At 38.0% G+C, this 24,728-nt stretch overlaps 1 protein-coding gene across 3 annotated transcripts in view; it reads right to left on the minus strand.

The window, feature by feature from the left end:
- The window catches only part of ACBD6 (acyl-CoA binding domain containing 6), a 218,849-nt gene that overhangs the window by 8,375 nt on the left and 185,746 nt on the right, over positions 1-24,728 (minus strand). For all 3 annotated transcript variants that reach the window (XR_004680266.1, XM_035010562.1, XM_035010560.1), the window contains one exon: positions 13,962-13,992. Coding sequence is in view for 2 of the 3 variants with exons in the window: in XM_035010562.1 (XP_034866453.1) it covers positions 13,962-13,992 (31 nt within the window). In the remaining variant the exon portion in view is untranslated. The remainder of the gene's footprint in view (positions 1-13,961; positions 13,993-24,728) is intronic.

Below are 24,728 nucleotides of genomic sequence, written 5' to 3' on the forward strand. Positions count from 1 at the left end.
GCCTGGAGATTTTATTGTGGAAAAGTTTTTTGCTACAAATTCAATGTCTTTTATAGATATAAGGTTACCTAGGTTATCAATTTCTTTTGAGTTTGTGTTATTTAAAAAATGTTTCCATTTCCTCTAAGTTATCTAATTGCTATGAAGTTGTTCATAATGTCCCTTTATTTGCTTCATAATATCTGTATGATCTGTGATGTCTCCTTTTCATTCCTGAAATTGGTAATGTGTTTCCTTTTTTTAAATTATTATTATTATTTTTATTGCTCTGGCTAGGGGTCTGTCAGTTTTATTAACCATTTCAAAGGTTTTCAATGATTTCAAGGATTTTCTCATTGATTTTTGGTTTTCTATTTCAATGATTTCTGCTCTGATCTTATTTTATGCCTATGCTTATCTTGGGCTTAATTTGCACTCTTTCTCTAACTTTTGAAAAGTAGAATCTTAGGTCATTGACTTGAGAGCTTTCTTCTTTTCTAATAAAAGCATTTAATTTCCATCTAAACACTGCTCTAGCTGCATCCCAAAATTGTGATAGACTATTTAAAATATTTTGTAATTTCCCTTGGAATTTCATCTTTGACCTATGAGTTACTTAGAAGTGTGTTTAAGTTTCTGACAACTGTGGGGGTGGGGCGGTTTCCAGATATGTGTCTGTTACTGATTTCTAATTTAATTCTGTGGTGGTCACAGAGCAAACTTTGTATGATTTTTAAAATATTTGTTGAAATTTGTTTTATGGCCTAGAATATGGTCTATCGTGGTGGCTGCCTCGTCCTTGGGTGCTCCGTCAAAGGTGAAACAGCTTGTGTGTCTTGTAGGGGCTTGTTATCCTTTGGAATCAGTTTACTTTGCTGGCATGCAACCTCTGCTATCTGACGGGTTCAAGAAATTAATGATCTTGTAGATTATCTGTCCTTTTCTTCTTGGTAGCATGGGAGCACTGTTCTCTCGCACTTTTCTACATTTCAAGTGGAAGTAGAACTCTATGGGAGTTTGGTTTTATTTTTTTTTTAAGATTTTATTTATTTGAGAGAGAGAAAGAGAGAGAGCATGAATGGGAAGGGGCAGAATGGGAGGGAGAAAGAATCTGAAGCAGATTTGGCACTGAGCATGGAGCCCAACGTGGGGCTCAATTCCACAACAGCAAGACCATGGCCTGAGCTGAAACCAAGAGGAGGATGCTTAACTGACTGAGTCACCCAGGTGCCCTGGGAGTTCGGTTTTAGATGATTTAGTAGTGATATTTCTTCTTTTGCTCTTTGTTGTTACTCAGATAAGGACAGTTTCTCTGGCTCCCCTGACCCTTTATTCGGCTGGTGGCTGCTTCCCGCTCTGGGCCCCCTGCTATATGCTATTCAATGGCATAAAGCCAGCAGCCAAAATCAGGTTGTGATGCGTTATAAACTTGGGACAGTTTTAGCAGTCCTTTATATTACCCACCCTGACAGACTTAGGCACCAAACTCTACTCCGTAATAGCAGGCTCAGAGGTAGTTCTAAGTGACTAGAGGTGGAGAGCAGAATTTTACTCTGAGCTGAAGTCAGACCATTTGAGAACACTATCTGTGTCTCCAATGGTGTGGGATTTCTGGGAAGGCTACCAGGATTGTCAGTGTTAAATTAGCATTTGATGAATGAATGAAGAAATAAATAGAGAGTAGGAGAAAAGGTAGGAAAAGGCAAGAATTGCCTATTCCAGTCCTGGGACAGGTGTTAATGGGCTAAGGTCATATTTTGCTATGGTAGGTCACAGACAGGAGGATGGCGGAGACAGAATATCTTTACCAAGGCCCAGGATTCAACAGAAATTATGTAAGATTATAATATCCCTTAAAGAATTTAAAATAATCTCCCCCAAATAATATAATGGGCATTTTAATTTTACATTTCTGAAAGGTTTTACCATGAATCACTGTACACCAAATTAGATTCCAATGGAAGGCAGTCTTTTATAAAATACAACAAAGTTAAAGACACATTGCCTAGTATCAAGTACTTGTGAGAAGAGGATATTTATCCTGCATAGAACTAGCTCCGTGACATTTATATTTTGAGAAATAATCAGTTAACCTTTTTGCCACAACTATCAGTCTCAACTTATTGTAAGAAACACTTGGCTAGGTTTTAAAATTGGAACTTTTAAAGCAGTATCAGAGGAATAAATTTCCCAGTGTATAAATCTGTAATACAGGATAATAACTACCACTGTCAGATCACACTTCTCAAATCTAACCCAACACTTGAGGCTCCTGAGCATGAAGAGCAAGGCTAAACGGATGTGTACCACAGCTGAAGACACTAAGCTGGCCATCTCAACAAAGCAGCATTAATTTCACATATGCCATATAGTGAAGTGACTTTTCCCAACAGTGAGATATGATAGAACGTATGAGTACTAACTCAGGAATAGAGCTTACATTTTTAAGTTCCACATCTAGAGGACCGCAGCCAAGCAGCTGAGAAAAGGCTACAGAGGCTATCTAACAATCCCCTAACCTAACAAATGTGAATGAAATTTTAGCTCAAGTCTAACTATAAAGTGAGGTTTAAATTAGGAAGTTCAGGGGGCACCTGGCTGGCTCAGTCGATAGAGCATGTGACTCTTGGTTTCGGGGTTGTGAGTTCAACCCCATGTTGGGCGTGGAGCCTACAGAAAGAAAGAAAGAAAAGAAAAGAAAAGAAAAGAAAGAAAGAAAGAGAAAGAAAGAAAGAAAAAGGAAAGAAAGAAAGAAAGAAAGGAAGGAAGGAAGGAAGGAAGGAAGGAAGGAAGGAAGGAAGGAAGGAAAGAAAGAAAGAAAGAAAGAAAGAAAGAAAGAAAGAAAGAAAGAAAGAAAGAAAGAGGAAAGAAAGAAAGAAAAGAAAGGAAGGAAGGAAGGAAAGAAAGGAAGGAAGGAAGGAAAGAAAGAAAGAAAAAGGAAAGAAAGAAAGAAAAAATTAGCAAATTCAGGCTTGTAGAACAGTACTTCAGAGTGAAGGATACGTTGTCCATAAGGAAAAGGAGTTTTACTAACAAACGCCTGGGATTTACGCGAAGACCGATATGAGCACAGGCAATCAGGAAGTTGTAATAGAGAGAGAAAGAGAGAAGAGGAAGACTAATTTAAAGGACAGGAGGACACTACACAGGTCAATCTCATCCTGGTATGAGGAAGGCATCAATTATGCTTGTTTAGCACAGAGCCAACAGGCAAAGATAGGTGCCCAACAAATGGTTTTTGAAAAAAATATATGCTTTGTACCCCCACTTAGATGGTGAGCTACTTGATTATGCGCTTTGTTATATTCTCTCCATCTAGCATAGCGCTGGGAACTTAGTATTTGCTCAAAATTCATTAGTTAATTGATTTCTCCGCCTTTGGCATCTTCAGTAAAGCACAATTCACAAGGCAGAGCCATCTTTCAGAAATGTGTGAGCTGCCCAGCCCCTCAAGACGGACAAAGGCAAAGAAGATGAGAGTGGGATGGGAAGGGTGCTAACATTTTGCCAAATTAGTGAGGGGATATATTGGTGCCCACAATGTGCTGGGAAATACAAAACCAGTCATAAGCCTGTCTCGGAAAAGCCTGAGCGAGTCTACGGGGATTAGAACAGTTGCTGAATTTATGGTACCCTGGGAACCTCTATTTGTCAAGTGCCCAGAGGCAGCCCTGACACTGGTGCAGGTGAAGATGAATTTTCATTCAGAGCCGTGAGCCTTCTGACTCCATTAATCCTCAGGGTTTTGATGATGAATTTCTTTCTTTTTTTTATTTTATTTATTTTCACTCTAATGCCTCCTCCCACTGCCCTGTAACAGCGCGGAAGGAACAGAACAGATGGCCCTTTACGTGGAAGCCCGAGGGCTCATGAGGATACAAAGCCTGCCCACTCTGCAATCACATGACTGCACGTGCAAGGCAAAGCCTTGATTTCCCCCGGGAGACGCAGATGCAAGGATGTTAGTATTCCCAGCGGAGGGAGAGGAGGGGACGGCTAACAGGCCTTTTACAAGGAAGACCACACTTACACTAATATACTCTTCAGCAAGAACCGGGTTTAATCACAAAACAACAGGAGGACCGAAATCTGAAGATGAAAAAACACCAAAGTGAAATGGAGGCAAGGAAGGGATTTAGTGGGCTGCTATGCAAAGCCCATTTAGAATGAACTAGTGAAGACACACAGTAGAACACTGGCCTCTAGGTAACCTGCCATTGGCTCTGACCCAGTTTTAATCGGAAGAAGCCAGGATTTACAACCTGCTTAAGGATGGAGTTTGACAACTGCTATAATCAGAAGAGCTGTCAACACAAGGACAGCTGTCAAGCCAAACTGTAACTCATAAAATATAAGAGCTAAGCCCCTAAGATATCCCCAACATCGTCTGTACTTACTGGATTTAACTAAGAGTTTTATTCAAGTTACAAAAATAGGTTAAGGGTCCTAAAATCAAATAAAAAAATAGCTACGGAGTACCTAGTAAATAAAAAAGGTTAAACAATACTAAGTGACTAAATGGGTAAAATATGTCCAGCAGATTCCCTAGCACACAGTGTTTAATAAATGGTTATTATTATTATTACATGCCCAACTCTGCTTTGATGACCTTAAAAACTGGCAGAAGTCTAGTGACCTAGTAAAAAATCTTAATTAAAAATAAATCACTCCTAAAAAAAAGAATCACTCCTATATAACTGATTATTAATTGAACTTAAAATCTTAATTTCATGAAATATTCCTGAGTTGTCAGAATATTTTAGTTTTATATATTTGTAATGTCAAAACCTCTTAACTAATGATATTATTTTAGTGTTTAATTATTTTGATTATAATATACATGGTATTTGTTTTGTTCTTTCTGCAATGAATAATATAATCTGAGAGACAGAAATAGAGGTTGTTTTACTAGATCAATTTTGGGCAGGATTCCTGAATCAGAGATAATTTTTATTAATGTCAAAACTCTCAGTGAACAGAAATAAGAATCTAAAAGCACATGGAGGGACACAGATATGGATAAAGTACAGTTTTGAAAAATAGCCTTGACTCTCTAAGGTGACCAATGATAAAGGATTTTAATTTATTTCTATAAAAGACTATCTTCCAGAAAATAATGTCTGCTTTAAAAGGATACCAGGGCTGTAATTATTTATGAAATTATGAAAACAGGACTGGAAGTGGAATCAGGAGACCTGGACAAGTGTCTTGGCTCTGCTGCGACAACCTGTATTACCCTGTCAAGGTCACTTGGCCCCGCCCGACTTCAGCTTTTCATTTGCAAATGTAGAAAACAAGGCCTAGCTCAGACATCTGTTGGAAAGGTTAAGAGATTATGTATATGAAAACAGTACCACCACCACCTTATATCTATCTGGGTTTGGAGGTTTTTTTTGTGTGTAAACGTTTTATTAGAGTACATATAAATTAAATACTGAAGAGGACAAATTTTAAGATGAAATTATCCATATAACTAACTAGCACACAGATCAAGAATCAGATCATTAGGGCGCCTGGGTGGCTCAGTTGTTAAGCGTCTGCCCTCGGCTCAGGTCGTGATCCCGGGGTCCTGGGATCGAGCCCTAGGTCGTGGGGTCCTGGGATCGAGCCCCGCATCGGGCTCCCTGCTCAGCGGGAAGCCTGCTTCTCCCTCTCCCACTCCCCCTGCTTGTGTCCCCTCTCTCGCTGTGTCTCTCTCTGTCAAATGAATAAATAAAAAAATCTTAAAAAAAAGATTTTATTTCTTTATTTGAAAGAGAGAGAGACAGAGACAGCAACAGACAGCAGGAACGAGCACTAGCTGGGAGGAGAGGGAGAAGCACGATTTGCGCTTAGCAGGGAGCCTGACATGGGGCCGAAGGCAGGTGATCAACCAACTGAGCCACCCAGGAGCCCCAATTTTTTTTTAAACTGAGGGTGTAGCCCTTTGAGTGTCCTGGTTTATGTGCAGGGTCTGAGTTCCAATGCCTCATTATTTCTCATTCAGGAAGCATCATTTCCAGGGTTTGGTGCCATTGAAACCCAAGCCCATAGTTTTCCCAGTTTAGATGCAGCGTTAGCTCACACAATTACCATTATGGTTGTCTCATCCTTGCATATTGGGTGGGAGTTCAAGACACCTAAAGTCTGGGGACATCCCTTCACCTTTAAAAGAGGATTTTTGGTGTATTTTATCTAGCAAATAGTAGGTGCTCAAAAACAGTTGTTGAATGAATGAAATTAATTAAGTAATTAATTAAGAAAGTAAGTCATATTCACAGTACTAATAGAGCCTATGATATTGTGATTTAAAATAATTTAAAATTAATTTTCAGACAAATTTATCAATTAACACTCAATGTCTCTTCCATATATATAAATAATCTCCAAATAGAGAAGTTATAAAAGGGCTTCTAGGAAAACCTTTTTATCCTATGCTTGTATTCTAGCCCTGCATTCCTCTTCCCTCAGGCAACCAACACTGGCTTTTCATGTAGGCTTCCAGAGATGTCTTACGCAGTGACTAGCAAATACGTGCAGATATCTTTATGGTGGCACACTATATTCACTGTTCTGCACCTTAATCCTTTCACTTAATGATGTATATTAGAGATTTTTTCCATATTAGTACATAAATAAAATATAGCTTACTTTGAAGCCAGTCAGGAAGACCTTTGGAAAATTCCAATCCTGTTGCTATCTAGAAATGCATTTTGCATACGTCAAGCTTCAGCGGACACATTCCCACCTCCACAGAGGCATTCACCCCTAATGGTTAACTAGGGGTGACAGAGTGACTCGTCTACATTCTCAAGGGCGCATTCAGTCTGGCTTAGCTGTTTCTACAGTTTCTGGATGAGAAATGGAAGGGAAGCTCAACACACACCATAGAGAAGATGCTAGAAATATCTGAATGAGTGGATGAAACAAGAAATGAAGGGATGTAAGTCAGAAGTGAGTTAGCAGAGCACGTGGATACACTAGCAGCGTTGTCTCTCTAAGCAGAGCAATGAACTCTGGACCTCATGGCAAATATTCTGGAGCAAAAAGAAGTTTGCTTTTTGAAATCAGACAACAGAAAAAAGGGGTAGCCCTGAATTTTGCACTGAAAGCCTCATAATCATTGTGAATTTTCTTCTTTCCCCTTTCTGATTATCTGTGATTGTCTGACTTATGCCTGGTTGTCCCACATTGCCATCACAACTGTGGATGTGGCTAAGAAAGGTTTCTTTCTGGGTCGAAAATCAGGGTTTAGAATAGCCAGCTCTTGGTGATATTAGAGGAGCTAAATGACAGAATTATCACATAAACGTGTTTGAGGAGTGAGCGATGAGTACTGTGGAAGGGATTTGCTTTTCTCTCGTTTCCTAGGAAATCTAGAGATGTGGGTTTGAATTTCCGGCTTCCTTGGTTAAGTTTATCTTTGAGTTTTGGTTTCCTAAAATAGGGAAACCAAAGCCCTATTTTTAAAAAAATTATTTAGTTATTTATTTGAGAGAGTGAGAGTGCGCGTGTGCATGCACAAGCAGGGAGGTGCAGAGGGAGAGGGAGAGAGAGAATCTCAAGCAGACTCCTTGCTGAGTGTGGAGCATGACGTGGGGCTTGATCTCATGACCCTGAGATTATGATCTGAGCTAAAAATCAAGAGTCAGATACTTAACCAACTGAGCCACCCAGGTGCCCCAACAAGCCCTATTTTAGAGGGCTGCTTATAGAAGGAGCCTAGAGATTACTTTCCCTGTATACTGCATTGTGTATGTACATTTTTAATGGTACACCTTTCAAAGGCATTTGATAACATAAAATATGTATATATGTATATAGGTGTGTATATATATGTATATGTAATTTTAATCAAATATTTTAAGTATGGTATATAGAGGAATATAAAGGCTAATAAAATAAATTTTTTTATTTATTACAATAAATGCTTCTTAATCATGTCTCATTACATACATGTCCAGGAGTATTTCTAGGTTATATAAACAGAAGTGGAATTGTTGGCTTGTAGGGTATGTGTACCTTCAGTTTCACTAGATTTTGCCAAAGTGATCTCCAAAGTGGTTATGACAGTTGACACTCCCATCAGCAAAGTATGAGTGTTCTTGTTGCTCCACATTCTAATACTAATATTTGTAGATGTTTACTTGTTGCCAAACTGACCAGTGTCAAGTTATATCTAAATGTTATAATCTGCATTCTCTGATTATTGTTGGGAGACAGTTCTCCAAGGGACTCTTCATGATTCCGCATCTCTTGAGAACAAAGGTAATGACAGCTTCTGTTTCAGACTCTTTTCAAGGATGTTTGTATAGTCAACAGCCTTGGACAACAGAGGTAGTGTTTCCTTCCAGAGTAGAGGGTAGGTTTCTTTACTGTCCAGTATAATAAAGATAACATGTTCTCCCGGGCCACAGCTGGGCAGGTTTGCTTGCAGCTCATTATAAAAGACTAGCGCTCCCTATGCTTAGGATTCCTTTTTTTTTTTTTTTAAGATTTTATTTATTTATTTGAGAGAGAGCAAGCTCGAGCATGAGTGGGGGGCGGGAATGAAGAGGCAGAGGGAGAAGCAGACTCCCACTGAGCAGGGAGCCCAATGTGGGGCTCAATCCCATGACCCTGGGACCCTGAGTGGAAGGTAGACAGACACTTAACCGACTGAGCCACCCAGGTGCCCCAAAGCTTAGGATTCCTAAGATATGATACACTATGTGTGTAGTATCTACCTGGACTTCTCTGCTTAGCTCCTATGGGACTCAAAATGAAATGACACAAACATAAAGCTCATGCTGCTTGCTGTGCTGTGAATAATAGTCTTGTGTTTTTTGCCAGAATCCATGAAACTGTGTTAGGCTAACTTGTTAGTCTGTAAGCAGGGTATAATCCCAGATTGCTCATAGTTCTTGACAGTTATGAGTGGGGTTGAACATCTTTTCTTGCTGTTTATTTGATATTTGGCTCTTCCCATCTGTGAACTATCCATTTTTGGGGGTCTTTTTTTCTATTTGATTGTCTTCCTTATTGGCTGGGTAGATGTTCTTGATATATTCTGAATAATGATCTTATGCAGATTATTTGCATTTTAAATATCTTCTCCCAGTCTGTGCCTTGCATTTTTACTTTGCTCACACTATCTTTTGTTTAATAGAAGTTTAAAATTTTTAATGTACTTATCGTAATTTAAATTATGATTTGTATTTTTGAATGTTTTCTTAAGAAACCCTTCCTTACCCTATTCATTTAAAAGTCTGTAATTTTGCTTTTGTTTACATATGCATTTGATTCAGTTAAAATTGATTTATGTGTATGGGGTGCATTATTCGGTTATCTACTGTTGTATAACAAACCACTCAAAATCTAGTGGCTTAAATACAACAATGTATTATTTTTCATGATCCTGTGGGTTGACCAGCTGGTTCTTTTGCTTCAAAGAACTAATTTTTAGTTTGTTGATTTTTTCTATTGTTTTTCTATTCTCTATTTCACTTTTTTCTACTCTAATCTCTATTATTCTTTGTTTTCTTTTGGCTTTGTTTGCTCTTCTTTCTCCAGTGTCTTAAAGTGGAAGATTAAGTTAGTTACTGATTTGAGATTTTTTTTCTTTCTTAACAAAAGCATTTACAGCTACAAATTTCTCTGTAAGCACTACTTTAGCTGCACTCCATAAGTTTTGGCATGTGTTATCTTCATTTTCATTCATCTCAAAGTATTTTCTGATTTCTCTTTTAATTTCCTCCTCCTTGACCCACTTGTTATTTAATAGTAAGTTTAGTAGTTTCCTAATATTTGTGAGTTTTCAAGCCTTGATATCTAATTTCATTCCACTGTGGTTGGAGAACATACATTGTATTATTATTTCTATTCTTTTAAATTTATTGAGGTTGTTTCATGGCCTTCATATTGTGTATCCTGAAGAATGCTCTATGTGCACCTGAAACTTATATATATTCTGTTGTCATCGGATGGAGCGTTTCATAGATGTCTGTTAGATCTTGTTGGTTTATAGTGTTGTTCAGGTCTTCCATTTCCTTGTTTACCTGCTGTTTAGCTGTCCTACCCATTATTGAAAGTGGGGTGCTGGAATCTCCCACTATTATTTTTGAATCGTCTATTTTGAGTTTTTTCCTAAGTGGTTGCTCTAGGGTTTACCACATAAGCGTTTTACCTTCAGCTTCAGATTTATACTCAGCTTAATTCCAGTGATATGTAGAAACATTACTCCCTTATATTTCTATGGCATCTTCCCTCTTTTGGTGGTAGTATTGTTATACCTGTTACATCTACTAATGTTACAAATCCAACAAGACATTATTACAATTACTTTAACATCTGTAGTCACTTCCTTAACCCATTATAACTTTGTCCTCATCCATCTCCTTTGGGCTGTTATTGGCAAATATATTATACTTCTATATGTTATGGGCCCAATAATACATTATATACATACTATTTTAGACATTACTTTTTAAAATCAGTTAAGGAAAGAAAGGAGAAAAGTATGCATTTATACTGCCTTTTATAACTACATAATTGTATTTATGGGTGCTCTTTTGTTTTTTTCATATGGATTTGAATTACTTTTTGGGTCATTTGCTTTTAGTCTGAATCTTTTCCTTTAGTATTTCTTGTCAGTCTGCTAGCAACAAATTCTCTGTCTTTGTTATCTGGGAAAGACTTTATTCCATCTTCATTTTTGAAAGATAGCTTTGCCAGATACAGATTCCTTACTTCTATAAATAGATATTCAAGGTCAGAACACAGTGGGATAACATATTGAAAGTGCTCAAAGGAAACCACTCAACTGGGCCATAAATTGTCCTACAAACCAACCCAATCAAATTGTGGCTTCTTTAAAGGTCAGTGTTTGATATTTGTTCCTGAGTAGGAACTCAGAACTTGACTGAAGGCTCCTCCCAGATGTAGTATTCTCCCATCCTCCCCACTATTCTTGAGAGTACCCTTAGCCTTGAACTTCTCCAGGCTCTGCTGCAAATGAGGTCAGTTCCTTTGGGAAGAGATTAGGAGCTGTTTTAGTCTGCTTCTCCCCCCAGGCAAAATCTCTGAGCCAGATTCTGGAGCTGGGAGTGTGGACAACAGCAAGCTTCTCTTTGAGTGACACCCTTCCCCCCCTGCTTTAGGGGTTGGTGCTTGGTGGCAGTGCGCGGGGAGCCTAGTTTGCCTCTCCTGGCATGGAGCCACTACCCTGCAAGCCCAGGTAAGGGTGATCAGGGCTTCAGCATTGTCAGAGTACCCCATCCAAGCCTCCATTTCATGGGGGGATGCTGGACAGAATGAAGGAGCCTCCATCTCTTGACTGCACTTACCCAGGACTTAGGTCTTTATATTTATTTTCTACCTTTTATACTAATGTTTAAGAATGTAATTTAAAAAAACTGATCTTGTATTCAGCATCTTTGCTAAACTGTATTAGTTTTAATAATTTGACTGTAGAGTCTCTTGAATTTCTATGTAGCTACTTATTTTGAGATTAATGATGATTTTGTTTCTTTTTATCCATCCCATGTACTTTTTAGTTCTTTTGCTTTTCTTTCTGTGTAGTCTAGGATTCCAATATAATATTAAAGAAACTTAGTTTTGGGAGGCATCCTTTTCTCATTCCTGTTTCTAAAGGAAATGCTTCAAACATTTCACCTTTAGTAATATTTGCGCTAGGTTTTTGACATATAATTTAATCAGGCCATAGAAGTTTCCTTGCATATCTAGTTTATTAAGAGTTTTTATCATAAACAATCATATTAGCTAACATTTACTGAGTACCTACAAGGTGTTGGACATTGTCCTAAGCACTTTACATAGATTAGCCTATTATATGTTTATAACATATCTCTGAGGTTATTATTATTCCTATCTCACCATAAGTAAACAGGTTCACTGAAGTTAAATAATCTGTCCAAGTTCAGTAGTAGAACTAGAATTTGAACCCGGAAGTTTGGCTTAAGAGCCTGGGGTCTTAACTACTTTTCTGTATTACATCTTTATATTGCATTCTGTATTGAATTTCCTCAATTGCTTTTTCTACATCTGATTTGTCCAAATGGTTTTTCAACTAATTTACTAATGTGGCAAACTACACTAATAAATGTTTAAACTGTTAAATCCTTTGAATTTCTAGGATAAATTCAACTTAAATCACATCTTTATAAAAAATACATTGATAGATTTCATTTGCTAATATTTTACTTAGGATTTTTACATATATGTTCAAAAGTGAGACTGACTCACAATTTTCCTTTTTTTGCTGGTTTTGGTACCCACGTTATACTAGCTAAACTCATAAATGAGTTGGGGCATGCATTTGGTGATATTTAATCTTCATTACTGGGCTGATAAACATAGTTAGCATCAACAGCTAGCTAGCCCAATAGTTTAGACTCCTGGACAACTTAGTGAGGTTTCTGACACCCAAGCAAATGCTAATAAGCAGTGGACATCTGGGGCATCTGGGTCATTTATTACTGAATGGTGGTCCAGGATGGCCAAAACTGGCAAAAGAGCTTAATGTATCCTGTCTCCTAAAGTCTGAAGGTAGTTGATCCTTAATCTGATTTAAATATTGATGGTTGTCTTTTACTCAACCACATTCACACCCAAATAGAATAAAAGTAAGGACACTTTACTAAGTGCTTTATTTACAAAATACTTCAGTATTTTTATCTCACTGAATTTACCCAGTATTCTTTAAGAGCCACACTATGTCCATCTTACAGATTATCCTCTATTTTATAGATTAGTTAGGTGAAGATTACTCAACTAAGCTAATCAGTAAGTGAAATGAGTTAAAAAATCAAACCTATTTTTCTTTGCTTCAATTACATCAAGAAAGTATTTCCTGTAGAAGAGACTGGAGCTCCTACAGTGATGATGATTAGCATCTCAGTTGTCACTGACAGTAACAAGAATGAAATAATGAATTTTCAAAGGGGGACTGGAGGAGCCTCCATTTCTGCTGATGGTACTGAAAGGCTCAATTTACTATGAATGTTCCCATAATAATTTTAACATATCTCCAACTGTAGAGGTTATTAATCTATTTTTAAACAAAAATGACTGTATTTCTGCTAGTGACCATTTTCCTTTTTAAATTTGTTTTTATATTATTTCTTAAAATTCAAGTATAATTAACAACAGTGTTATACTAGTTTCAGATATACAATATAATGGTTCAATAATACTATACATTTCTCAAGTGATCATCAAGATAAGTATAGCCTTAATCTCCTTTACCCATTTCACCAACCCCCACGCCCCCACTCACCTCCCCTCTGGCAACCACCAGTTTGTTCTCTGGTTTTTTTTTTAAAGCAGGCTCTAAGCCTAGCATGGAGCCCAACATGGGGCTTGAACTCACAATCCTGAGATCAAGACCTGAGCTGAGATCAAGAGTTGGACACAACCGACTGAGGCACCCAGGTGCCCCTGGTTCTCTGTACAAGAGTCTGGCTCTTTTTTCCTTTGTTCGTTTGTTTCCTAAATTCTTAATTCCTTAAATGAGTGAAATCATGTGGCATTTGTCTTTCTCTGACTGACTTATTTCACTTAGCATTATACCCTTTAGGTTCATCTGTGTTGCTGCAAATAGCAAGATTTCATTCTTCTTTTGTGGCTGAGCAGTATTTCCTAGTGTATATGTGTATATATGTCTATTTTATCCATTTATCTTCTTTATCCATTCATCTATCAATGGACACTTGGGTTGCTTCCGTATCTTGGTGATTATAAATAATGCTGCAATACACATAGGGGTGCACATTTTTTTGAATTAGTGTTTTTGTTTTCTTTGGGTAAATATACAGTAGTGGAATTACTGGATCAAATGGTAATTCTATTTTTAATTTTTTGAGGAGCTTCCATACGGTTTTCCACAGTGGCTGCACCAACTGACCAGGCATTTTTCTAAGCACTACACAGGGTTGGACAAAGCTGAAATAAACAAATAGAGAAAACTTTCTAATATGATTATTAATAATTTGGAAACATCTTACCATAATGTAGAGCTGTCTGACCTTCATTATCCTGTAAAAGAAACAAATAACACATTTTAGAAGTCTACGTTATTGCAAAAGTATGAAAGTACATAAGCTATAGCAAATATATCTGATATACCACAGCTCTACAGGTTTATCAGAAACAGTTCTTTGAGCCTCCAGTAACATCTGAGCAAGCTCTACTGTGGAGAACAGGAGGCTGCTGAATGGTAACTTGTGTACACAGATGCTACAGCAGAGTCCCAGGAAAACCAGCCTGCAGGTACTAAACCAAAGGGAACCTCTTAACGTGTGGTCGTCTGATTACCCAATTGGAGGCAAAAAAACCCCTGACACTGTATATCCTTTATCTTGGTTAGTATTTTAATGTTTTTTCTAAGTTTATAGCCAAATTTATCTAAGAAGTCTGTGATTTTTCATAGAAGTTAATAGCTTTTGGGGCGCCTGGGTGGCTCAGTCAGTTAAGTGTCTGCCTTCGGCGCAGGTCATGATCCCAGAGTCCTGGGATGGAGCCCCACGTTGGGCTCCCTGCTCGGTGGGGAGTCTGCTTCTCCCTCCCCCTCTGCCTCTGCTTTTGCCCCTCCCTCCACTTATGCTTGCGCTCTCTGTCTCACAAATAAATAAAATCTAAAAAAAAGTTAGTAGCTTTTTAATTCCCTTTCAAATGGTCACAAATTCCAGGCTCATGATATTATCAAATATTACCAGATCAAATATCATAAAGAAACATGATTTCAAAGCACACAAAGTCCTAGAAGTTTTTTGTTTTTGTTTTTGTTTTTAAGATTTTATTTATTTATTTGACAGAGAGAGACACAGCGAGAGAGGGAACACAAACAGGGGGAGTGGGAGAGGGAGAAGCAGGCTTCCCGCCGAGCAGGGAGCCCGATGCGGGGCTCGATCCCAGGACCCCGGGATCATGACCTGAGCCGAAGGCAGACACTTAACGACTGAGCCACCCAGGCGCCCCAAGTCCTAGAAGTTAAGAAACTTAAAAGTTCTCACAGATAACTCTAATAGCTCAGTTAATTTTTTTATTCTTTTAAAACCAAGATATTCTAACTATATATACTAATTATAGCACACATAAGTACCTTTTAGCAATGCTGCCTCTTAAGTTGAGAGCAGGTGATCATATTAATAAGCAACAAATAAATCAGGATTAAGTACAAGTAAGAAGTAGAATTTAGTAGTTAATTTGATATTCACTTAGTAATATGCACAGCCACTATTGTGACCCTGGTAATTAAAAATAAATGCTTAATTATTGTGAATAAGTGGGAAAGGGTGATATTATGACCTAATCAACTATTCCTGGGCACACCATATCTACTTTCCTCACTTCTTAGAAGTTGAATGTGGGGGTTGATTCCCAGAACTTTTGGCTATGGTTCTCTCTCTTTAATCCCCTAGGAAGTTTCCTGCCATAGGAAACTTCTTTTCTGATTCAGACAAGTAGTAAGAAAAAGTCATTCCTTAAGGGCTTTTAAACACCTAGAGAAAGTTTACAGGGGTGACATTTGGGGGGGGGTAGGGAGACAACCTTGAGGCAATATAGCTTAATTAAACTGCTTTCCTACCAGAGAATAGGAATTCTTGTTGGATTTGGGGGTGAGGTGTGAGGAAGTGAGTGGAGATCTGAAAGAAGTAATTCTGAGGGACCTTGGGCAGACTTGGCTGAAGTGTAACAGTGGTTAAGTCTGGGATGCCCATAGAGGATCATTAGGATAGTAAACTCTAAGGGAAGTAAAAGATGGAAAGCAACACTAAGAAATCAGGAAGATAAAATATTTTTGTCTCCTTTAAAAAAAATTTTAATTGAAGTATAGTTGACATACAATGTATTAGTTTCAAGTGTACTATACTTAGTGATTCAACAATCATATATGTTACAAAATGCCCGTTTCTTTTTTGTCTTTTTTAATATAGCCCCCACCTTGCTCCCTTCTCCCCTTTGCCTTGCCCTGCTCTTGAGGTTAAGGACAGGTAGGGGAATGGAACAGAGGCAGCTACACAGTAAACAGGTTCCAAGTGACGTTTATGGTGGGCAGCACAACAATGGGATGTTGCACTCCAGAGTATTCTGACTTGCCTGGCTACAACCAAAAACAATTTAGAAATAACAAGAAGTGCCCATTACAGCCTTAGACTCATATCTACTTTGCCCATTTCCAATGTTAATCAGAAAAAGTGTATGTAGTGTGTCTATATGTGCTTATACATTCACATGCATGCATGTGATCAGTTTATACATTCGTGTTTATGGTTTAAATGTTCAGCAATAGAAAGCAATTTCAGAAAGGGCTTAATCTATTGCAATTTTGGACTTAGGCATCCATCATGCAAAGTTGTATTTTCCACAATTATCTATATTTAGGAAGTGTAGTTCTCTTCCTATTTGTGCGTAACTTTCTTCTTTAATCACCCTATTTATATGTGTGTGTGTGTATATATATATATATATATATATATATATATATATATATATATATATTCAAAGTTCGGTTTCTTTTAACCTCCCTCCCTCCCTCCCTCCCTTTCTTCCCTCCTTTTTTTAAAGCAGGCTCCACACCCAGCATGGAGCCCAATGCGGGGCTTGAACTCATGACCCTGAGATCAAGACCTGAGCTGAGATCAAGAGTCCAGATGTTTAATGGACTGAGCCACCAGGTGCCCCAGTTTTAATTTCTATTTGTTTATCTTCATTAGGGAGGTGAAAACAATTTTTTTTAAAGATTTTATTTATTTATCAGAGAGAGAGAGAGAGCGCACAAGCAGGGGGAGTGGTAGGCAGAGGGAGAAGCAGGCTCCCTGCTGAGCAAGGAGCCCAATGCGGGACTCGATCCCAGGACCCCAGGATCATAACCTGAGCCGAAGGCAGACGCTTAACCAACTGAGCCACCCAGGCATCCCTGGAAACAATTTCTTTTAATCACTTTTACCAATGAATACTAAATTTGCATCTCCAGCCCCATTTCTAGTTAATTAAAAATATTTACTGAGCTCCTATTATGTCCCAGTTACTATTCTAGGGACTGGAAACACAGAGGTCAGTAAGAGAGAAAAGGTCCCTCATGTTATAAATCTTACATTCTACTGGTAGGGGAAGTAATAAGCAAATGAGTATATTTAATAACAGGCAGTGATGTGCTCTGAAAAAACAACAACAAAGCAGAATAAGGGTCTAGAGTGATGTGGGGTACTGTTTTAGATAGAGAGGACAAAGAAGGACTCTATGAGAAGGTATGTTTACACAGAGAACTGGGGAAGATTCTAGGGCAGCCATGTAACCCAAGCTGAGCAAACCATAGCATCCATCATTGTCCTGGTCTGAAAAGCCAGGCCAAGCCAATCAGAGTTTTTGCTCAGGATTTTGAAATATGGAACTAGGGGGATAGAAGCATGTGTACAGAGAAAGTTCTTTCCTCTATAATCAATAGAAAAATGGTATAGTGAAATAAGACAGACACAGACGGACAAATATTGTGTTCTTTCACTTACATGAAGTACTTAGAGTAGTCAAACTCACAAAGACAGAAAAATAGAAGAGTGGTACAGGGGCTCGGGGAAGGGAGGAATGGGGAGCTTTGTTAATGGGGACAGAGTTTCAGTTTGGGATGGTGAAAAAGTTCTGGAGGTAGATAGTGGTCATGGCCGCACAATGTGAATGTGTTTACGCCTCTGCACTATACACTTGGTTAAAATGATTTATTTTCTATTGTATTTTACCACAGTTAAAGAAAAGCAAATTAAAAAAAAAAAAAGCACAAGCAAACGATGTGAGCCAAAACTGCAAGTGGCAACATTCTCCACCTCTTGGAGAAAACATCTGCAGTAGGAAAGAGCGAAGTATTCACAAAGAAATGTAGTGGTCAGAGATGGAGAGAAAATGAGTCTCTGATTCCTATCATTCCAACTATATCCTTGCCCTTCTTGGTTAGGTGAGCCAACAACAAAATACTCCCTAGACAAATGTTGATCTTTTTGTCACTTGCAAATAAGAGTCCTAACATAGAATGCAAAGCAATTTATGACCTGAGTCTTCCTCCCAATTCCTCCTCCCATTTTGGTGACTGCCAGCTCCCAATAAGAAGACCTGTCTGGACTCCCACAACTGTAAATGCTCTTCCCTCTGCTTGAAAACCATCTTCTGATCTTTTATAGATACTATCTTGCTCTTTTCTCATGTTTTAAAATGCAACTTTGACATATTTGAGCATTTTAAATAGACTTGTTTTATAGTCCCTATATTTATTTGAGATCGGGGAAGAGATGGGTGATGGCTACATGTGATGTTTGTTGTGCTGCCTGAGATCTGCTTATTGTTGATTGATTCCTGTGTACTTTATAATTTTGGACTGTAAGTTTACTTTAAGTGGATTTTTGGGGGGGGGGGCTCTGGGTGGCATTTTCTCTTTTCTTTTTTTTCCATTTATTTTTAAAATTTAATTTTATTTAAATTCAATTAATTATGATATAGTGTGTTATTAGTTTCAGAGGTAGAGTTCAGTGATTCATCAGTTGCATATAACACCCAGTGTTCATCACATCATGTGCTCTCCTCAATGCCCATCACCCAGTTACCCCATCCCCCCACCCATCTCCCCTCCAGCAACCCTGTTTATTTCCTGTAGTTAAGAATCTCTAATGGTTTGGGCGCCTGGGTGGCTCAGTTGGTTGGGCGACTGCCTTCGGCTCAGGTCATGATCCTGGAGTCCCGGGATCGAGTCCCGCATCGGACTCCCTGCTCGGCGGGGGGTCTGCTTCTCCCTCTGCCCTCTTCCCTCTCGTGCTCTCTGTCTCTCATTCTCTCTCAAATAAATAAATAAAATCTTTAAAAAAAAAAAAAAAGAATCTCTAATGGTTTGTCTCCTTCTCTGATTTCGTCTTATTTTATTTTTCCCTCCCTTCTCCTCTCATCCTCTGCTTTCTTTCTTAAATTCCACATATGTGTGAATTCACATGGTAATTGTCTTTCACTGACTGACTTAATTTGCTTAGCATAATACCCTCTAGCTCCATCCATGTCGTTGCAAATGGTAAGATTTCATTTTTTTCTGGGGCGCCTGGGTGGCTCAGATGGTTAAGTGTCTGCCTTAGGCTCAGGTCATGATCTCCAGGTCCTGGGATTGAGCCCCATGTAGGGCTCCCTGCTCAGCAGGGAGTCTGCTTCTCTCTCTTCCACTCCCCACTGCTCCTGTTCTCTCTCTCTCTCTCTGTATCTCTCTGTCTCAAATGAATAAATAAAAAATTCTTTTAAAAAAAAAAGATTTCATTTTTTTTCTGACGGCTGAGTAACATCCCATTGTGTGTGTGTGGGTATATATACACACACACACACACACACCACCTCTTCGTTATCCATTCGTTATCCATTCATCTGTCAATGGACATCTGGGCTCTTTCCATAGTTTGGCTACGGTGGACACTGCTGCTATAAACATTGGGGTACAGGTGCCCCTTCGGATCACTGTTTGAATTTTTTGGGTAAATACCTAGTAGTGTAATTGCTGGGTCTTAGAGTAGCTCTATTTTCAACTTTTTGAGGAACCTCCATACTGTTTTCCAGAGTGGCTGCATCAGCTGGCATTCCCACCAACAGTGTAAGAGGGTTCCCCTTTCTCCGCATCCTCGCCAACATATGTTGTTTCCTGACTTGTTAATTTTAGCCATTCTGACTGGTGTCAGGTGGTATCTCATTGTGGTTTTAATTTGTATTTCCCTGATGCCAAGTGATGTGGAGCATTTTTTCATGTGTCTGTTGGCCATTTGTATGTCTTCTTTGGAGACATGTCTGTTCATGTCTTCTGCCCATTTTTTGACTGGATTATTTGTTTTTTTGGGGTTGAGTTTGGTAAGTTCTTTATAGATCTTGGATACTAGCCCTTTATGTGATAAGACATTTGCAAATATCTTCTCCCATTTTGTAGGTTGTCTTTTGGTTTTGTTGACGGTTTCCTTTGCTGTGCAAAAGCTTTTTATCTTGATGAAGTCCCAATAGTTCATTTTCGCTTTTGTTTTCCTTGCCTTTGGAGACGTGTCTAGCAAGAAGTTGCTGCAGCCGAGGTCAAAGAGGTTGCTGCCTGTGTTCTCCTCTAGGATTTTGATGGATTCCTATCTCACACTTAGGTCTTTTATCCATTTTGAGTCTATTTTTGTGTATGGTGTAAGGAAATGGTCCGGTTTCATTCTTCTGCATGTGGCTGTCCAATTTTCCCAACACCATTTGTTGAAGCGACTGTCTTTTTCCACTGGATATACTTTCCTGCTTTGTCCCAGATTAGTTGACCACAGAGTTGAGGGGCCATTTCTGGGTTCTCTATTCTGTTCCACTGATCTATGTGTCTGTTTTTGTGCCAGTACCATACTGTCTTGATGTTTACAGCTTTGTAATACAGCTTGAAATCCAGAATTGTGATGCTAACAGCTTTGATTTTCTTTTCTAAGTGGGGTTTTAAGTATGAAAAATTCTGTGCTGTGTTCACTGGATTGAGGGTCTGTCCCTCCAGAATGATTTTGCTTTTGTTTCTGCCGGGTACCACAAAGATACTATCAGTCTCTATGTTAATTTCTTAGCTTGAGGATTTTGAACAATTAGTTGGTATAAATTTTTTTTAAATATTTTTATTTATTTATTTGACAGAGAGAGATACAACGAGAGAGGGAACACAAGGAGGGGGAGTGGGAGAGGGAGAAGCAGGCTTCCCACTGAGCAGGGAGCCCGATGCGGGGCTCGATCCCAGGACCCTGGGATCATGATCTGAGCCGAAGGCAGATGCTTAATGACTGAGCCACCCAGGCGCCCCAAGTTGGTGTAAATTTTAAAAGGGCAAACCTTTCTCCCACTCCTGGGCCTGGAACTCAGGCCAAGACAAACTCTCTACGTTAACTTTGCATTGGTAGGCAGATTATTTTAGTCTACCTTTTCCCTGATGGTAGTTGGTGTTCTTTCAGATCTCTATCTCATTGGTATTGAGACCGGCAAATCCTTTCAGGGCAGCCCAGTGTTGGTTTAAACTTACCACTTTCTTTTTAAGGCTTTTTAAAGTTTTTTAAAGTTTTAAGACTTACAATTTTGTTTCTTAGCTGTGTTTGTTTGAGCTGTTGGAGAATTACCTTGCTTTTTCATAAGCTCTGCTATGTATTTAAAGGGATGCTTGTTATATTTTATTTTGCATTGCTGTGTGTTTTGTGGTGGGAGAATTTTCAGATTATTTAGTCTGGAATCTTGTAGGAAAAGGAAATCCCTTAACCTTTAAGACACAGTTCAGCTTCTTCAGGAAACTTCCCCAACTCCTCAGGTGGGGTTAGGTGCCCCTTTTTCTACTACTGGGCAGAGCATACTATATGTACTTACCTGTCTCTTCACTAAGATGGTAAACTTCTTGCAGGCAAGTACTATGTCTTTTACCCAGTGCCTATCACAGTATCTTGCATATAGTGTATGCTCAATAAATGTTCATGAAATGAGAGAATGAAAGTATTACTTTAATCTTTTCCTCATTCGTTTATTCTTTAATTTCTTGACCTAACTTTTTTATTTTACCTGAATTAAAAAAAATCTCCACATAATTCCTGTAGTGTAAAGTATAACATCAGTATTGTCATGCAATGAGGGACTAAACAATGATGAACAGGAGACTCAGTTTACAGTTAACTAAGTGCTAAATGACTACTATATTCAGTTTGATTTCTAGATTCTTTTTCTTCTATATGTGCACGCAGCAAATTGGTCTCTCTTGAATTTATACAGATTATTTCTCTCCCCACATGTATTCTGCACTAATCTTTTCTTACTTTATTTTGATCATGTCTCCATTTTATTAATTATTTGTTTAAGGACTTAGTTTTCTTCTATCTCCAGATTGGGTACCCTATCAAATATAAGAAATATATTTAATTTTACCAAATGAAGTATTAATGAAAATATTAAATATTTTGTTCAGAACTGATATACAGGAAACTTTATTTATTTTATCCCTTTAACATTAAGCCACTGATAACACTACTGTTTCCTGTGCATAAAACTCTATAGCCAAGTTGATTTTTTTCCTACTGTTAAAGGCAGTTTATCAAATTGAATTAAGAGCCATATTTCTAACATATTTACAGCTAACATCATATTCAATGGTGAAAAACTGATAGCTTTTCCTCTAAGATCTGGAATAAGACAAAGAGGTCCATGTTCACCATTTTATTCAACATAGTACTAGAAGTCCTAGCTGCGGCAATCAGACAAGAAAGAGAAATAAAAAACATCCAAACTGGTAAGGAAAAAGTGAAACTGTCACTATTTGCAGATGATACAACATTATATATAGAAAAACATAAAGACTCAGGCGCTGGGTGGCTCAGTTGGTTAAGCAACTGCCTTTGGCTCAGGTCATGATACTGGAGTCCCAGGATCAAGTCCCACATTGGGCTCCCTACTCAGCAGGGGGTCTGCTTCTCCCTCTGACCCTCTTCCCTCTTGTGCTCTCTGTCTCTCATTCTCTCTCTCTCAAATAAATAAATAAAATCTTTAAAAAAAAAAAAGGAAAACGTAAAGACTCTACCAAAAACTATTAGAACTGATAAATGAATTCAGTAAAGTTGCAGGATACAAAATTAATATACACAAATCTGTTGCATTTCTATACACTAATAATGAAGCAGCACAAAGAGAAATTAAGAAAGCAATCCCATTAATAATTGTACCAAAAGGATAAAATACCTAGGAATAAACTTAACCAAGGAGGTGAAAGATCTATACTCTGAAAACCATAAAACACTGATGAAAGAAATTGAGGACAACACAAACAAATGAAAAGATATTCCATGTTCATGGACTGGAAGAACCAATATTGTTAAAATGTCTATACTACTCAAAGCAATCTACAGATTCAATGCAATCCTTATCAAAATAATAAGAGCATTTTTTTTAACAGAATGAGAACAAATAATTCTAAAATTTGTATGGAACTACAAAAAAGTCTGAAGAGCCAAAGCAATCTTCAGAAAGAAGAACAAAGCTGAAGGTATCATAATCCCAGATTTCAAGATATACTACAAAGCTGTAGTAACCAAAACAGTATGGGAGTGGCACAAAAACAGACATATAGATCAGAGGAACAGAATAGAGAGCCCAGACATAAACTCATGCTTATATGGTCAATTAATCTCTCACAAAGGAGGCAAGAATATACAATAGTCTTTGATAAATGGTGCTGGGAAAACTGGACAGCTACATGCAAAAGAATGAAACTGGACCACTTTCTTACACCATAAATAAAAATAAACAAAATGGGCTAAACAACTAAATGTGAGACCTGAAACCATAAAACTCCCAGAGGAAAACACAGGCAGTAATTTCTCTGACATCAGCCTTAGCAATATTTCTCTAGATAGGTCTCCTGAGGCAAGGGAAACAAAGTCAAAAACAAACTACTGGGACTACATCAAAATAAAAAGCTTCTACACAGGAAAGGAAACCATCTACAAAACGAAGTGGCAACCTACTGAATTTAGGAGAAGATATTTGCAAATGATATATCCAATAAGGGATTAATATCCAAAAAAGTTATGGAATGAGTAAGACAGGAATAAAAGGTACAGTATAGGGAATATAGTCAATGACATTGTTATATCATTGTAGGTGGCAGACAGATGGCAGCTACAGTTGTGGTGAGCATAGAATAACATACAGAGAAGCTGAATCACTATCTTGTACACCTGAAACTAATGTAACATTGTGTGTCAACTGTACTCAAAAACAAATAAACAAAAAAACTCCAACCCTTTGTTGGAAAATAAAAGAGTAGGGTTTTTTTTGTTTTGTTTTGTTTTGTTTTTTAAAAGAACTTATACAACTCAATCCCCTGAAAACAAATAATCCAATTAAAATGGACAGAGGACCTTTGGAAAAGACATACAGATGGCCAACTGACACATGAAAAAGATGCTCAACATCACTGATCATCAGGAAAATGCAAATCAAAAACCACAAGAAGGGGTGTCTAGGTGGCTCAGTAGGTTAAACGTCCAACTCTTGATTCTGGCTCAGGTCATGATCTCAGGGTTGTGAGATCGAGCCCCATGTCAGGTTCTGCACTCAGCACAGAGTCTGCTTAAGATTCTCTCCCTCTCCCTCTGCCCCTGCTCACAATCTCTCTCTCTCTAAAAAATATAAAACAAAAAATAAAAATAAATTTAAAAAATTTAAAAACCCCACGATAAGATATCATCTTACACCTGTCAGAATGGCTAGAATAAAAAAGACAAGAAATAACAAGTGTTGACAAAGATGTGGAGAAAAAGGAACCCTCATGCACTGTTGGTGGAAATGTAAATTGGTGTGGCCCCTGTGGAAAACAGTATGGAGGTTCCTCAAAAAATTAAAAATAGAAATACCATATGATCCAGTAATACCACTACTGGTATTTACCCAAAGAAAATGAAAACACTGATTTGAAAAGATATATGCACCCCTGTGTTTTTGCAACATTATTTATAGAAGCCAAGATAGGGAAGCAACTCATGTGTCCATTGACAGATGAATGGATAAAGAAGATATAGTATATACATACATACATACATGCATACATACATATTAGGGAATATTACTCAGCCATAAAAAGAATGAGATCTTGCCATTTGTGACAACATGGATGGACCTAGAGGGTATTATGCTAAGTGAAATAAAGAAAGACAGATACAATATGATTTCACTTATACGTGGAATCTAAAAAACAAAACAAACAAGCAATCAAAGAAACAAACAAAAAA

Source organism: Mirounga leonina, unplaced genomic scaffold (assembly GCF_011800145.1).
Source record: "Mirounga leonina isolate KUSES-001 unplaced genomic scaffold, KU_Mleo_1.0 Mir_154, whole genome shotgun sequence".
NCBI classification, from domain to species: domain Eukaryota; kingdom Metazoa; phylum Chordata; class Mammalia; order Carnivora; family Phocidae; genus Mirounga; species Mirounga leonina.